At 34.4% G+C, this 15,943-nt stretch overlaps 3 protein-coding genes across 5 annotated transcripts; 2 read left to right on the top strand and 1 right to left on the bottom strand.

Moving 5' to 3' along the window:
• Nucleotides 1-1,050: 1,050 nt before the first annotated feature.
• On the bottom strand, nucleotides 1,051-2,564 carry Dcps (Decapping enzyme, scavenger). Its single transcript, XM_076902207.1, has 4 exons — nucleotides 2,142-2,564; nucleotides 1,919-2,064; nucleotides 1,478-1,814; nucleotides 1,051-1,380 (listed from the first exon to the last, which is right to left on the bottom strand). The coding sequence occupies exons 1-4, from the start codon at nucleotides 2,494-2,496 to the stop codon at nucleotides 1,196-1,198; spliced, it is 1,023 nt and encodes a 340-aa protein (XP_076758322.1). The 5' UTR covers nucleotides 2,497-2,564; the 3' UTR covers nucleotides 1,051-1,195.
• A 789-nt stretch (nucleotides 2,565-3,353) lies between these two features.
• Nucleotides 3,354-11,616, top strand: Ugp (UDP-glucose pyrophosphorylase). Of its 3 annotated transcripts, none has more exons than XM_076902194.1 (11): nucleotides 3,354-3,549; nucleotides 8,707-9,084; nucleotides 9,161-9,369; nucleotides 9,460-9,642; nucleotides 9,730-9,935; nucleotides 10,022-10,097; nucleotides 10,189-10,332; nucleotides 10,420-10,558; nucleotides 10,626-10,763; nucleotides 10,991-11,157; nucleotides 11,237-11,616. In XM_076902194.1, exons 2-11 carry the CDS (start codon nucleotides 9,021-9,023, stop codon nucleotides 11,447-11,449), a joined length of 1,539 nt encoding a protein of 512 aa, XP_076758309.1. In that variant the 5' UTR covers nucleotides 3,354-3,549; nucleotides 8,707-9,020; the 3' UTR covers nucleotides 11,450-11,616. The 3 variants fall into 3 exon arrangements, with proteins under 3 accessions (XP_076758309.1, XP_076758312.1, XP_076758311.1); XM_076902196.1 differs by lacking the exon at nucleotides 3,354-3,549 and adding an exon at nucleotides 6,858-6,882 and having other exon boundaries at nucleotides 8,711-9,084; XM_076902197.1 differs by lacking the exon at nucleotides 8,707-9,084 and having other exon boundaries at nucleotides 3,355-3,549; nucleotides 9,133-9,369.
• Nucleotides 11,617-12,646: 1,030 nt separating this feature from the next.
• On the top strand, nucleotides 12,647-15,914 carry LOC143427116 (uncharacterized). The gene is made up of 11 exons (XM_076901023.1): nucleotides 12,647-12,799; nucleotides 12,925-13,117; nucleotides 13,187-13,245; nucleotides 13,321-13,504; nucleotides 13,577-13,749; nucleotides 13,874-13,954; nucleotides 14,039-14,289; nucleotides 14,390-14,488; nucleotides 14,573-14,689; nucleotides 14,885-15,220; nucleotides 15,454-15,914. The coding sequence occupies exons 2-11, from the start codon at nucleotides 12,938-12,940 to the stop codon at nucleotides 15,462-15,464; spliced, it is 1,491 nt and encodes a 496-aa protein (XP_076757138.1). The 5' UTR covers nucleotides 12,647-12,799; nucleotides 12,925-12,937; the 3' UTR covers nucleotides 15,465-15,914.
• Nucleotides 15,915-15,943: the final 29 nt, after the last annotated feature.

Genomic DNA, 15,943 nt, shown 5'->3' with positions numbered 1-15,943 from the left:
AACTCTATGTTGGAGAATAGAGTAGAATCTCGATTATCCAGACCAGCTTCATTTTCGCATAATTAAGTATCACTTATTTTCAAATATTCAGCGAACATTAGAATTAATCAAAGGTTTGAACAATTTGATGTTTTGATAATCGAAGCCCTACTGTATTAAGATTTAATTCCTAATTTCATTCTCCTCTTAATTGCAGCACAGTGAATTACAATTCGGATATTCGTGGCATATTTAAAAACTCGAAATGTTTCATAATATTTTCATACGTAATAAATATAATATTTTAGTATTCATAAAAACTACTGTATGTATCCCAATCTTTCTTGTTACATTTTTTGTAAATAATTCTACAACTTTCCTTTACGCTGTAAGGTTTAAAAGAAAAATGGAACAAAAAAAATACGGAAAGAATAGGTACTTCCTGGTATTAGTACTTAATGACTTTTCATTGTGTACTGTGTACCACCATTTATACGATAGAAATATTTATTACAATAAATATTGTAAAATGACACGTGTTTAATTTATATATTACAAGTAATGTGATTAAATTGTCACGTGTACATATAAATTTATCGTTATTTTATCAATTCTCTACCTCACCTAATGTTTTATACACAAGATACTGAGAGATAGAAAGATTGAATACGAGTGTAGAAAGATCACTAACAACAGTTTTAACTCGGTCATAAATACCAGAATTATTTCCATAAATGTTATCTTTCTCAATTACAAAACTTGCGTTTCTTCCATACGGATAGAAATAAAGAACTGTATAAAATAAAAAAAGTTACGATTTTTTCACTTTTATAGTAGCATGCCTTTATTTAAAAGTTATTTGTACTTGTACTCAGCCACGCACACTTGATATGGACATGTTCTTACAAATAATACAGAATTTCATAATAAATACTTAACGCATACTGTTGTCAATAGGTCGATCTTTAATTAAATCGGTGTAAAGTATTTAATAATATCAAAACTTTTCGTATACAATTTGTTTTTAGAAAAAATGCAATCAACTGATCCTTCGTATATATATTATAAGAATTGTATGCGGTGTGGAATCGTAAAATCAGAATCGTTACTAATGACGATATCCACTATATTCAAATTGTAAAGGTGATAGTACATATTTGTCTTCGCACATGGAAATGCTAGAACAGTTCATTTTAATACATAATTCTTAATTGTTCTATTTTTCAATTTCTGCACTCTTAGGTTTTATTTTACTTATAGATCCTTCTTCCAAAAATTTAGTGTACAAATGGTCTCCTTCGGTGACTACATATGAAAGTACAGTTTTCGTATAATAATCATGTATTAGCTCTATGTTTGATATAACTGTAGATAAAAGATGTGCTTTCTCCACGTATATACCTGTAACAGAAACAGATTTCAATGACAAAGACTTTACAAGGTTTTCAATATTTCATCTCTAATCGAAAATGTACTGTCGAATATAATTCTAACTTACCTGGTGTTTCGAACATTAGATATGCAAAATGAACATGAAGATAATAATAAGAAGGTTGATAATGTAAATATATTCTAAGCTGGGAAGCAGGAATATTAAACTTTTTAGCGATTACTGATATTCCGCTGTCTCTTATATTTTTTAATAATGGAAGATGAGACGCATTTAACTCCCTTATCGATCGAATATTTTGAAATGGTAGCGCTATTAATTTCAATGTATTCGGTTGTCCGTCCCATTTCAAATCATTTATCAATATAAACCCTGTTTTTTCATCTTTATCTTCATATACAACTTTGTCCTGCTCCGCCTTGTGCTCTAAGATATTATGTATCCACTAGAAAAAGATAAAAATTCATATACTTTTCAATTATTAAAACCTTATACATACAATGAACTTAATTATTCACTTTCGCATGAAATAAAATTCAGTGAACGTACGTCTATAGAAAAACTACTCGACTGTATGTACGGTAGAGTAATTTTTTGGTAGAGTTCATAAGTTTCATTTACAATATGAAGTTCTTTCCTTTGAAATTTCTCGATATGCTTTGGCGTCGCAGGGTGTATTATCGTCGCATTAACACCTTAAACAAATACAATCTTTCTTAATCAACGAAGACGAAAATAAATCGTAACAGGTTATAAATACATCGTGATTTACCACTGTGCTTTTTCACTGGGAAACATTCGTAATTGCCATAAACATCGTTGCTATATAATTTCTGCAATACTGTGTCTTTATGAAAAAATTCTTTCAACGATTGTTCGTCGTCTGGGAAATTTTTTTTCTCCAGCACGATAACCGCTGAACCCTCGTACCCTTTGAAATCACCTTCTATACATATCTGTTTCCTTGTACAATTATTTTGCAACACTCTTTTCGTGTTAAATATGGACGAACAAAATTCTGTATCGTGTATACTGTTCGAGTCCTTCAACACATTTTCTGTCTCCAACTTTGCCTTTTTCGCGGGACTACATTCATCCACACTGTTGTTAGAAGATACTTCCGCCATTGTTGATGACGTTCTTTACAAACAATGTTCGAGGTTAATTTAAAAATAACACAGTTACGTTTGTGCATCGAAATGTGAAGAAAACGTAATTCTTTCAAGAACACAGTGCGAGACCAGAGAAAATGAATTGAAATGGAAGGATTCTGAAAATATTTAATTATAATATATTATATTTAATATACAAACTCACACAGAGAAAACAGAATTTTTTACTCGTACCGCCATCTCTGTGAAAAGTGCTGAAACTGATCGCACATTGTTATCGACAGCGAAGTACACTCTGTAAGACTGGTGGCGCCATCTCTGTGAAAAGTGCTCAAACTGGTCGCACATTTTTACCGACAGCGAAGTGAACTACTCAAGAACTACTAGCGCCATCTCTGTGGACAATGCTGAAACTATATTGCGTTTAGTTTGCGCGCTTCTCACAGAGATGGCGCCACTAGTCTCACAGAGTGTACTTCGCTGTCGGTAAAAATGTGCGACCAGTTTCAGCACTTTTCGCAGAGATGGCGCGACGGTCAATTAAAGAAATTTGTTTAAGCTAAGTAAAAAAACATTATAAATTACTTTTCGAGCTGTCTTTTTTATTGAATTATATCACTTTACATGTGGTCTATCGTTATTACTATTCAGTAATTGTTAATATTAAATGTTGTTTTTGTAGGTTATACTAGGTTATACGACCGCAAGTGTAAGAGCCGTAGAACTCGTCGATACTGTATTTACTGTTTTTCACGTATTTGCACGTAGCCAGAAAATAATTATTAGTTGTACATATATGTAAATGCACACGTATGTAGATGCATAAATTCGTATATAGATTTGTTTGGCGTTCAAGCATACGAGGATCTAAATGCAGGATCCACAGATTGAGTACAACTGCTACATATAAGATATGTAGATATATGGAATCGAAACACGGTGGCTAGGATCCAAAGCGAAGACCTCCCTTTTGGTAACCTTTGCAAGATTACTAAAGGCGAACGTTAGAAATCAACTACTGCGTGGACTAAGAGGTTATTAACGATGCTACAAGTAGATGACAGAAAGGTAAACCATCTAATCATTGCCTGCCCCCTCTATTGAGTTCTTAAACGTTACTTTAATCATAGCTTCCCATTCTGGCATTTTGTTGCAATTTATTTTCGATTCACAACATTTCCATAGCTCTCGCTCTCTGTCAGCTGTTGCAATTAAGCGTAGCAAGCAGTGTACACTTTGTAACGTCTTATCTTTTTGTACGTACACAGGAGTTGGTTTCGATATGCCGTGTGTAAGGTTACGTTTATTCTTTTCTTTTTTTTTTTTATCATTGCGAGTTATTGATATTGATTCGATGTGATCATAATTTTTTTTTTATTTTTATACACTCCTAATGTATGCGTACAATTGTAATGTTCCTAATTCCACGAGTATTCTATTTTTCAACTGTCAATCTTGCTATGTGTGCGTCCATAAATACCATTCTTTATTATTATGTTTCATATCATAAAATAGAATAGGTTATGAAATAGTCTCATTAGAGTCTACGCACGAACGCAAATTATAGATATTATTATACATATATACGTGTGTACGTGGATATATTATTCCTAGAATAGAAGGTTAGCTGTAACTATGATGAATATAAGTATACACACATGCGTATCGTGACGAATCTTAGAGCTGAAGCTGGATTATTCCCCGATACATTCGTTTATCAAAAAATAGGTAATAAAGATAATAAAATGATAGACGAGACGATAAAGTTTAAAAATGGGTTCCTTTGTTCTTTCATTTTTTCATATGCATTATGATGTAATAACAGACTATACATACGAGAAAGAACTTCGTCTCGTATATTCAAGATCTACTTTAAAAAATGAGAGTAAAAATTGAAGTTACTAAAATTCGATTTGTTTACTCGCATGTGTATTTCATCGTACTAAATTTTACATCGCTTCGCGTTACGCCTGATGAATAGGCAATAGAATAATATTTCTCCTTGCGAGACGTTTATTACGTAAGATTACGTGGGATAGTCTGCGGTTACACTTTGTTAAGTTGCAGAAGACGCGATACTTATTTTTGTAAACATTAATGTGACATACAGTGCGTACATAGCTTTTCACTTAATGCTTTATGCACATTTCCAAATTACCATAGCGTTGACAGGGATAAGGTATTATTTGCAAAATAATTGACACCAAATTTAACAAATGAAACATCTTTCAATAAGTTAACGAATCCAGTATTTACTCCAGATAGTAATTTTAAAATTATTCTTCGTAGGTCTTCGTAATGATTTTGCTCGTTACGGAACAATTTGAACAGTGTTCAAGGATAGATAAATAGATTTGCATACTATTCACTAGACATTCTCGATGCTTTGCAATTTCATTAAATACAAGATAACATACTGGATGGCTCGCTGCGATTGAATTTCTTTGGAAAGTTTAAGCGCTTTATATATATTGTTGCTGAGGACGCATTGACGAGTCAAGATTTATCTCACTGAACGATAACCTTAAACGCTTCTATTCTAGCCCTTTCATTGCATCAATAATGCAAACTGCGTTCATTTTATTTTTCTATCGACATCGATGAAATTTTCCAAGACACCCGACAGGAAATTTAGCGAAGGAACGATTTGAAATTATACGTACTTTCTGTGTATTTAAATGAACTTAGAAAAACGCTAAACTGTTGTCGCATCGATATACTAATTACCTTTAATATATCGACTGATGACGGTGTACAAACAATAGCTCGATCAACTAGCGTCTATTTTATTCTCTGCGAGTAATTTAGTTTATATTATCGGTATTGATGGTCATTGCTTACAACGGCCGAGTTGAATGGAAAATCACGTGCGGATTTAACATGCTGTTCTGTGACAGTAAATATTTGTTTTGTTCGCAAACCGTTTTTTGTTTCTTTTTTTTATTCAGAATTACAATTACACGATATTGGTATTAATGTGAAGTGTTGAATTAAAAATTGCATCAGTTTTAGCCTTTTAGGGAGAACAATCGCGTGTTTTGTACATTCATTTTCAAATTGTACGTTTTAGTGTCGCGCGAAATGTTGTACAGTACTGCCATGGTCATTTAAAGTGAGACAATTAAAAAAAACGATAAACTCATATTTCGATAAAATCGTAAGAAACAAGATAACTGGGTAATACGTGGATATAGATAATCGCAGTTTTTCCCTATCCATAAATTTAAAAAAACTGTACATTTGTTAAATTAAAAGCATTTCGCGTGTATATAGTAAGATAATAAACTTGTCGATTACCCCTAGTGTGTTACACAATGTACAGTCGTAGAAATTCAAATCGTCCCATTAGTGGTTAATTCTTACGTAAATGACGGTGCATTTCCGTAAAAGTGATTCCATAAACATGGCTGATAAGCAACTGACGGCATTTTGTGCAATCAACTTTTGCTAGCTAAGACAGTACGATAGTACAAGTTATTTTTATTATTCGCGCAAATACATGCGTTTCGTATATCTCTTATATCTCTCAACTATACGAAAGAATTAAATTATTCCGTTACTTGTTCTTCCAATATCCGTGTACTCGATTCCAAACAATATCTCGATAATATTTACTCCATTTATTTGTATAATTCGATTCGGTTTTAAGTATCTGGAACTGTTTACGCGTTCCAGCCATTTGTTTCACTAGATCTCCAATTGTTTTGAAATCGAATCGTACAATGGATCGACGTACAAGTATCAATTCTAAGCAAAAAAATGTACCAACGATATTTAAATAGATCTCATTACTATGGTACGAATGCGAGAAGCAGAGTCAGAGACGCGTGCAAGTGATTTAACGCTGGTATCGCCTCGCGACCTCGTAATGTATCATAATCGATCGCGCATCAACCAACAGGATGGGACCGATGGTAGCGCCGGAGAGCGAGGCGAGCGACCGATCGATCGATTCTGTCGCGATAGAAATTGCGGACACGGAGATCAGTCCTGATAATATGAAAATACGTTTTTATCTGCTTCTCTCCTTCCACCTCTGCCACTGTTCGTCTGGTTCGTCTGAGGCGATTCATTTCGAACCGAGCGATAGCGGTGGGTTCGCAGCCACCATTCCGAGCCAACGCATTCGCACTTGTCGCGGCGCGACGTTAAACTCGTAACCGCCGCCACGTCCCGTTCAATCGATATTATTCGCCCGTAGGATCGAAAGCTCGTCGTTGGTCGAACGGGACGTTTCAAACGATCGGTTTCTCCTTCGTCCGTCGAGCGATTGCGAGCGGAAAGTCGACGCGCGCGCGCACTGTCGATCGTTTCGCCGAGCTTTTAAACAGAGGTATATACGAATTGAATACTTGTTGAATGTATATAAGTGATTCTGTGCGTGGAGCAAAAAGACAGAGGGTATTTTATACTTTTCATAAGTTTACTATTTCTTCGTTTCGCCTTAGAATCGATCCCATTTTCTCTGCGATTCATCATCCTTCGAGACCGCCGACAAACTGACTTTAGTGGGACCGCACGTCGTTCGTCCATCGTGCGTTATGAAAGCGACGATGATAACGCGTGACTGAATTAATCGGTTTGACCTGTAGGAAACTTTAGAAAAATCAACTCGTATCTACGATCGTGCTCGTGTTCGTGTTCCACTGAATAATAAATTCAGGTGATCGTGTAGAAGCAATGTCATCACTGGTTTCAATCATTTTTTAGATACATTAATAGGAATCCAACATTTTTCAGCCAGTTTTTCTTATACGTATACTTGTCGAATTTTTATTTTAATTAATGAGAGGTTATGTTGTACGATTATTCGATTTTGGACTTAAGCGGATTCGAAACCAGGAAGAAATCGCGGGAGTGAACTCTCGCCACGACAGTCAAATTAGCAGGTCGATTTTTTAATATCGATTTAATGTAATGACAGCTCGTAGATCGATAAAGATAGTTGAGCTGCGATTGGAGATACTGATATTTTTGAACGCTTTATCGTATGCGCAGATTGTTATCTGATTGTAAGAATTGACGGGCGCATATTAACGTAATACAGTTAGATATATAATACCTTGGAACTTGAGCAATTTTTCCTTGAGTATGCGCCATGCAGGCGCCTTAGGGTTAAGTGTATACTTAGAGTTACATCACGTCGGTTGGTATCGCGCGCTTTGTCATAGTGGCGGAGCAGAAACCAGCAGAAACGCGCTTGTCATGATCATTACCACCGATGAGTTCCTCCGTAGTACATTTTTTTCCAACCTTTCGTTACGTAATTATAGTACAATTGATGACAAATAGAATATAAGTAATTGTTATCTGCGTTTTTTTTGGTATTTCACGGTCCATGTTTTACGTATACATTGTTTCGTGGATAAGTCCCATTTTGTTATTCTATATACAGACACTTATGTACAGGCAAGAAATTAATTACTTATTCATTTTGAAAAAACGACACATTTTCTCGATTAATCGTTTAAAGTGTTTTTAGTTCTCTGCGGAGAAATGAGTTAGTCTTTAAAATTGTTTTATCTTCATCCGTTTAACGTTTTAGTCACGCTGTTACAGAATAGATAGGAAGAGTCTCGGAAACAACTGTTTTCATTTCAAAGAAATAAATTGGCATTTCTGAATTGATAAACGTTGCGTGGTTTATAGTTAGATAACTTTTTATTCGAGCGTTCAACCGATAATTTATTCATTAGATTTATCATGTTATCGTCAAAATATCATTGCACGTGTATCAATTTCTCCGCTGGTTTTCGCAGAATTTACTTGTTTCACAAATTATGTAAGCGTTGAAGGAATTATCAGAAAAATTTATTCATTTTTTTTGTTTTATCTCTTTGCTTATTTCTGTACAGTCTTTATCAATTTTCATATACATAAATAATAGTGCGATTATCCTTCGAGGCTTGTAATAATGAAATTCAAAAGAATGATACACTTTAAATATTCGTACTTCTTATCATAGCTCGGACGCATTCCTTTTCTGAATTAATTCGTTGAAATTCGAAAAACTGCTTTATGTCGCACAATGGAGAATCGAGAACATCAGCTTTCGAAAAACTTGAGAATTCTAACAAAAATATTGTTATGAAATCACGTTATTCGGAAAGTATTTTTTTACAAAAAGATTACCATTCCTCTCAGCTTGAATCTCTTTTTATACTACGCATCGAACAACCAGTCGATAAATGATTGATCTAATGTATCGTTTTATATTTTACGTAGACAGGCACAATTAATCGATTAATTTTAACGAAAAGAAACTACGATCGAGAAACAAAAAGTAGTCATTGTGTCCTGCAATTATTTTGAGTAAGGATAATTTGACAAGATCTAGGAGTGCATTACCATACGATAACGGCCAGCTTCTTTTTGCTCCTTCTTAACAAGTTTCTTCGTTAATCGGTACCAAGTGGAATTAATGAAAAAGAAAGAGACAATAAATCAATCGAAATAATAATAATAATAATAACAACAACAATCAACAATAATAATAATAATAATAATTAATAAAAGAAACGTAAAATCATTCGTACGTCATGTACGGTCTTTCAAAATTGGATGGTGACGATGGCGAGGGCAGGCTGTTTATGAAGAAAAAAGGTATTTATCGCCTCATTTTTTACGCTATCCTGGTGAATAAATCCGTAGGCACTCGGTCATCAACGCAGTCCCTCAGATACACAGGCATTCCGCGAAAGGACTAAAAGGGATGCTCTGAAAGAGCTCCATCATGAGTTGGAGAGACTCGAAGAGACGGCAACTGGAGAGGCCAAAGAAGCGATCCGTCGCCAATTCGAGGGCTTCATCCATCTATTCAAACGGTTCCTGCAAGAGGAAGGTCCGTCGTTACAATGGGATCGTATACAAAAGTTACCCGAAGATGCGGTAAATAACATTTGCTCTGATATGCTATATTCCTTTATGTCTTCGATTATTGCAAGTATAAATCAGTTAATGTATTGTTTGCATTTTCAGATAAAAGATTATAATTCGTTGCCGGCTCCAGAAGGGGCAGAGGTGAAAGCTCTGCTGAGCAAATTGGTTGTCGTGAAACTGAATGGAGGATTGGGAACAAGCATGGGATGCCATGGACCGAAATCTGTAATAGCAGTACGTAACGGACTAACATTCCTCGATCTCATTGTACAACAAATTGAGGTGATTACATTATATTATGGAACGTATAATTATTATAGTAGAAATATATTCGAAGTTGTATTCTTATCTGCTATTTATTGCGAACAGTATCTGAACAAAACTTACAACGCAAACGTCCCGCTCGTTTTAATGAATTCTTTCAACACGGACGACGACACACAACGGATCATCAGAAAATATAAAGGGATAGACGTTGATATTCATACGTTTAATCAGAGCTGTTATCCCCGCATCAACAGAGATTCCTTACTTCCAATCGCGAAGCACGCTGATGTTCCTGAGGATATTGAAGCGTATGGTTTATCTTGCACAATTTTATATACTCGTCGAGTGGTAAAAATTTATATTTGTATAAATGCTTACGAATTATCATTTTTAGGTGGTATCCTCCAGGTCACGGAGATTTTTATGAAAGTTTCCAAAATTCTGGTTTATTGAAGAAATTCATAAACGAGGTATGTTTTTATAATTGAAAAGACTCCGCTGATATCTCAATTCTGTACTTTAAAAATCATCTATTTACGAGTGAATATTTTTTTGATGTAGGGACGTGAATATTGTTTCATCTCAAATATCGATAATTTAGGCGCTATTGTAGACTGCAAAATTTTGAAATTACTATTAGAGCGTGAGGAACCACCTCTTGAATTCCTCATGGAAGTTACTGACAAAACTCGAGCCGATGTTAAGGTAATAAAAATTCTTCTTTTCAAAGTTTTTTGAAGGAAGAAATATTTGAAGTTTTGGGCATAAACAAAATTTGGTGTATGCTTACAGGGTGGAACGTTAATCAAATACGAGGACAAGCTACGTCTTCTTGAAATCGCACAAGTTCCAAATGATCACGTGGATGACTTCAAGTCTGTAAAAACGTTCAAGTTTTTCAATACAAACAATTTATGGATAAAACTTAGCGGTATGTACCTCTTTCTTCCAATTATGTAATTCATAATTTTAACGTGTATTATGTATTTTGTCTTTAGCAATCAAAAGAGTACTTGAACAGAATTCCTTAAACATGGAAATTATTGTCAATAATAAAACTTTCTCGAACGGTTTGAATATTATTCAATTGGAAACAGCTGTGGGAGCAGCGATGAAATCATTCGGAGGGAGTATCGGTAAGATCACGAACTTTCAAAGTATATACAAGAGTTCATCCATTTTTTGAAATTTTATTCGTTCTCATTGCCACTAATATATTTCGAAGCTGCCAACGTCGCTAGAAACACATTCGAGTGAACAATACAGTAATTTAAATAAATACAAAGAAACAATGCAGTACACAATGAGAGATAAAATGCATTTTTCTAATCATATGGTAACAATTACGTTAATCTATGCACAGGTATCAATGTTCCACGCAGTAGATTCTTACCAGTGAAAAAGACTTCAGATTTAATGCTCGTTATGAGCAATTTATATACTCTTCGCAATGGTTCGTTAGTTATGAGCCCTCAACGAATGTTCCCTACTACACCTCTTATAAAATTGAGCGATAATCACTTTGCAAAGGTTATTATATTTCTTATGATTTCCTGGGTATATTGAAAACACGTTAAATATAGAAATAAAAAAAAATTCTTTCCCCTAGGTGAAAGAATTTCTTACAAGATTTCCAGCTATCCCAGACATTCTGGAATTAGATCATCTTACAGTGTCTGGTGATGTCACTTTTGGAAGAGGTGTAACCCTAAAGGGAACCGTTATTATTATTGCAAATCATGGGGAACGTATTGATCTTCCAGCAGGCACAATTTTGGAAAATAAGATAGTCTCCGGCAATCTACGTATTTTGAATCATTAAGTACAATATTATAAGAAAGTTATCTGCTGCACAATTTAAAAGTCGACAAAAGATGCGTATAGTGTACATTCGTTCAATATTGAAAGTGAGATATGTTTTCTAATAAAAATGTGTAAAAATTTATAAGTTGAAAGTAAATATATACTGTTCCAAAAATAGTAACAAAATTCCAATGCTTACAAATTTGCTGCTATGATCTTTCTTTTCTTTTTTGTTAATTCCTAGTTGATAAATAGCTTTCACAGTTTGAATAATTTTAATTAAGAATTGAGCTGCACAGTGTCAGAAGACCGACGAAGGAGCGGACCAATGAGAGGTGTGTCACGTGACCACACAGAACGGACCAATGAGAGGCGTGTCACGTGACCACACACGATGGACCAATGGCGATCGTCACATGACAGCGGCTGCGCCATTTTCCCGCTATGTCGCCACACATCGTGGATTCGTCGTGAACGAACTATAGAAAATGACGTCCAGTGAGAGAAAAAAGGATTGATACCAGATTATCAGGTACGAGAGGCTAGTGGCGCCACTTTTGGCGCCAAAAGTGGTGACACATTGCAACCAAAGTGGTAACAGTGCCAAGTCGTCGACGAATGCCGTGTCCGCGTTTGTTTCAGTGTTGAACGCACGTGTGAGAGGTTTCATAACCTATATTATAGTTCTCACAACGTATTTTCGCGCCACATTTCGTGGTATCACCACAGTATACAGTAGTAAAATATAGTTTAATGCGCATGCGTGTCAATAAATTCCAGTTCGTAGAGCCATTTGAACTTCTGCCTCACTTGCGCTTTAGTTCTTCTTCTGAAGAAGATTTTAATAGCTAGACAAATAGACACACAATATAAAAGTGAACGCAGAAAATATGATTCACAGTCTAAGAAATTTGCCTTGTTATTATTTTTTTCAAGCCCACAAACTTACAAGGAATTACAAAAATCAATGGCATTACCTTCAATCCGTACTTTGCAGTTATTTACATCGAGGTAGCTGAGATATGAAACAATTTTATTCAATTTTGATTGACTAAATGTAAAAATAAACTGGGCAGATAGAGAATAAGAAAATGAGACCAAAATCCAGATGGCTCTGCGAACTGGATTTTTATGACGCGCATGCGCACTGAATTTTTTTGCACGCCGACATCAAAGTTGCCGACAGAAAGTTTCGCTACTGTATACTGTGGTGAAACTGTGATTATTTTCTACCGTTCTCGTCATTTAGCCACGAAGATTGTCGAGAACTGTTGTTGGTTCCTACATTCGAATTGTTTATAAGAAGCGGTAGGGATATCACGATCAGCACGGCGGCATTCTAATAACAAACTGTTGTAAATACCATCAGGTATTGTCAGTGTAATGTCATTTATACTTTTGTACAATCAATTTAGCCTACGTTCGTGTGTGTCGATTATAATAACAATATCTCGCATCTAAACTGTATGTGTACGTACTGTTTGCATTTTATAGGATATCCTGCTAAATGGAGCAGAAAAGTAAAAAGAGTCACGAATTACTCCGTTACGATCAACCACACAATATATTGCAGAACTTAAGGCTGAGAGATTTTGGATTTTTATATTATAATTATTACGAACCTAATGTATGTGAACTAGAGTCAGTAGCTGAAAGGAAATTAGTTAGGAAAAAGCATAAAGAATTGGTAATTATATCTTTGTTTACCATAGAGATAAATTTCTTTGTCATCGTTTACTGTTTCAATTTCTTGTAGGAATATAATTTGCCAGGATATCCGAAAGCGACATTTTTAATGGTTTTTAGTCCAGATGGGTGAGAAATTGCAACATTAATTTTAGTCGTGTTAAACAGTTAGCCTGTAAATTCATTTATAAAATTCAATTCCAGCACTACAATGGCATCTACGCATGGAAATCACAGTGTCTATATTACTGATATTGCTAGTGGGAAAAACATTAAAATTCTTTCTGGTCACCCACGTACTCCATGGTGCATCACATTCCATCCGTCCTTCAATCACATTTTAGCCTCTGGTTGCCTTGGCGGGCAAGTTCGTGTTTGGGATTTGAGGGTTTGTAATTTCATTTAACACACAGATATGGGATGTATCGATCGCTCTGGTAAATGCATTTTGTCAAAATAGGACGATACTAAAGTATGGAATGCAGAAAGTCAGGCTGTCATAGCTTCTCTCGCTTTTCATCCATCTGAGAAACTACTTGTTATAGCAACAAATAATGAGATTTACTTTTGGGATTGGCGTCAATCTGAACCGTTCGCAGTAACAACAACTATATCTGAGAGACAAAAAGTACGGTATGTTTTGATATTTTGTATATCGTTTGAAATTATATAAAAAATTCTATGATTAACATAAATTCTTTATTTAATCTAATTAAATTGTGGGCATAGTTATTTTATATTAGATTGTATGTTCCAGATATGTAGCTTTCGATAATTTAGGAGGAAAATTAATTACAGGCATTGAAAATAATTATGTAAGCGAACAACACGTTTCGAGGTATATAAGTTACTATGAGTCACTTAATATATCAACAATTAAGTCTTCTTATTTTGGCATGGATTTTCATGGACTTCGTTTTAGGAATAGTGGTATAACTTATTGTAGCCAAATACCAAATAATTCTCGTGAAAGAACTGCTCAAAGTGAGATGGTACAATTGTCGAGAAGTTATGCAAGTCCATCGCACAGTCTTCCACCACGTTTACTCAGTTCTGCGACAGTAAACGATAACGGGAGTTCCACGCCACAGTATATCCGTAATTCGTGGATCCGAATAGGCCGTGGGAACGCGGAAGTCGACTCGTACGATGATAACGAAGCACCTTTTTCAGGTGAATGTAATATAAAAAATTCAAAATTAACAGCAATTTCTGCAGGTAGTAATAGCAGTGGTAGAATTTACCTGGTATTGTATCATATACAATTTTTTAGGACATGTCTCAGCACTAGTATCAGACTTCTCAGAAAATACTACTTACCGTGTACAAGCATGGGATTTTTCAAAAGGAGAGATACCTGATATCACGAATTGTAAATATGTTATATTATTATTAATTTTAGTTAGTAATTATATTATTATTATTCATAAAGCTTTTTTCACATATCGTATTATAGCTTATCAAAATATTGTTGTAAGGAACTGCAAAATTCACAACGACGCTAGCATAAGTATCTCTTCGGATGGAAAACTGTTGGCAGTACGTTTTATGGAGGGCTCATATAAGACATTAGGTAAAAATATTATATTCGTAAATAAAATAATTAAATTGCGAAAAATATATCACAATAAGAAAAAACATTTAATTACATCGATGTTAATAACATCTCCAGAATTAAACTTTAGATAACGTGCTCTACACATATATGTTATAACGCGTTATATGTTTATGTTGAATACTGTATTCTAAATCTGATGTTTTTCATTAGGAATCTACAGTTTACAGTGGAAAACGTTAGGGGTAGAAATTTATTGGACCGAAACAATGCAGTCGGTAGTTTCTGTATCTATTTCGCCAACACAGGAACACCTTTTAGTAGGGTTGGCGAGGAATACTATTCAGGGCAAATATATTATGGCTAATATCTATGAACTGATACACAAACAATTTCAAAGGGATAAAACGTACATTCGAGGTTTATCGTTAAGGTGCGGGTTAGTTAGAGAGTTGTTCCAAAATAATCAATCGACCACAGAACATAGTATAAATTGCATCCGGTGGGCACCACAACCTGGTCAAGGATTAGTTTATGCCACTAGCACAGGTCAGTTAGCAATTATCCATTAACACTTTTGTAATATTTTTGTACAAAAAGATAGAAATTCAAACGCGTACTTTCTTTATTGGAAGTTAAACGCGATGACAGAGAGAGAGAGAGAGAGAGAGAGAGAGAAAGAGAGAGAGGTTCGTTGTTACATATCTTTTAACAAGAATTTATATTTTCTCGAAAATAATGAAAATTTCTCGTTAAGGTTAACGCCCGACTTGTATTTTCAGCTGCGTATTAGTTTTTTTCTACTTCATCCATCGATGAGGTAACTTCGTTAATGAAACTTTTATTAACATGTTTGTGAATTTTTATTTGATTAGAAAGAAAAAAAATAAGACCAAACACAATATAATTTAAATCACATTTATTTATTTAATTCATAATTCAGTTTCTTATATTTTATTGCTTATAATAAATTATATCATATTTGGTCTCATTTTAACAAAAAAAAAAAAAAGAAATCTTACTAATATGTTAACTAAATGTTCATTAGGAGAAGATAAATAACTTTTATTTAGCTATTCGCTTCTATCGGTAAGTATAGAAGCAACCAAATTGTCGCGCACTAATTGCAAGTTACGCCTAGCCTAGTATTATGCATTTAAACGAGCAGTCTAATACGATACTGTAATTTAGGTGTATTCATTTTTACTTTTATTTTATTATTAAATTGAACTCTTATTCTATAGTTGATATTTTTATTTTTACATCCTATAG

Source organism: Xylocopa sonorina, chromosome 9 (assembly GCF_050948175.1).
Source record: "Xylocopa sonorina isolate GNS202 chromosome 9, iyXylSono1_principal, whole genome shotgun sequence".
NCBI classification, from domain to species: Eukaryota; Metazoa; Arthropoda; class Insecta; order Hymenoptera; family Apidae; genus Xylocopa; species Xylocopa sonorina.
The sequence above is the reverse complement of the archived record's forward strand: the minus strand, read 5'-3'. Positions and strand labels throughout refer to the sequence as shown.

Excerpts from the sequence above, each read along its gene's own strand:
- Dcps (XM_076902207.1), bottom strand. The coding sequence starts at position 2,496 with ATGGCGGAAGTATCTTCTAACAACAGTGTGGATGAATGTAGTCCCGCG. Across the intron at positions 2,065-2,141 it reads CCCAGTGAAAAAGCACAGTG|GTGTTAATGCGACGATAATA; the intron begins GTAAATCACGAT and ends TATTTGTTTAAG. Across the intron at positions 1,815-1,918 it reads CGAGTAGTTTTTCTATAGAC|TGGATACATAATATCTTAGA; the intron begins GTACGTTCACTG and ends ATCTTTTTCTAG.
- Ugp (XM_076902194.1), top strand. The coding sequence starts at position 9,021 with ATGTACGGTCTTTCAAAATTGGATGGTGACGATGGCGAGGGCAGGCTG. Across the intron at positions 9,085-9,160 it reads GCTGTTTATGAAGAAAAAAG|ATACACAGGCATTCCGCGAA; the intron begins GTATTTATCGCC and ends GCAGTCCCTCAG. Across the intron at positions 9,936-10,021 it reads GTTCCTGAGGATATTGAAGC|GTGGTATCCTCCAGGTCACG; the intron begins GTATGGTTTATC and ends TATCATTTTTAG.
- LOC143427116 (XM_076901023.1), top strand. The coding sequence starts at position 12,938 with ATGGAGCAGAAAAGTAAAAAGAGTCACGAATTACTCCGTTACGATCAA. Across the intron at positions 14,489-14,572 it reads GATACCTGATATCACGAATT|CTTATCAAAATATTGTTGTA; the intron begins GTAAATATGTTA and ends ATCGTATTATAG. Across the intron at positions 14,690-14,884 it reads GGGCTCATATAAGACATTAG|GAATCTACAGTTTACAGTGG; the intron begins GTAAAAATATTA and ends GTTTTTCATTAG.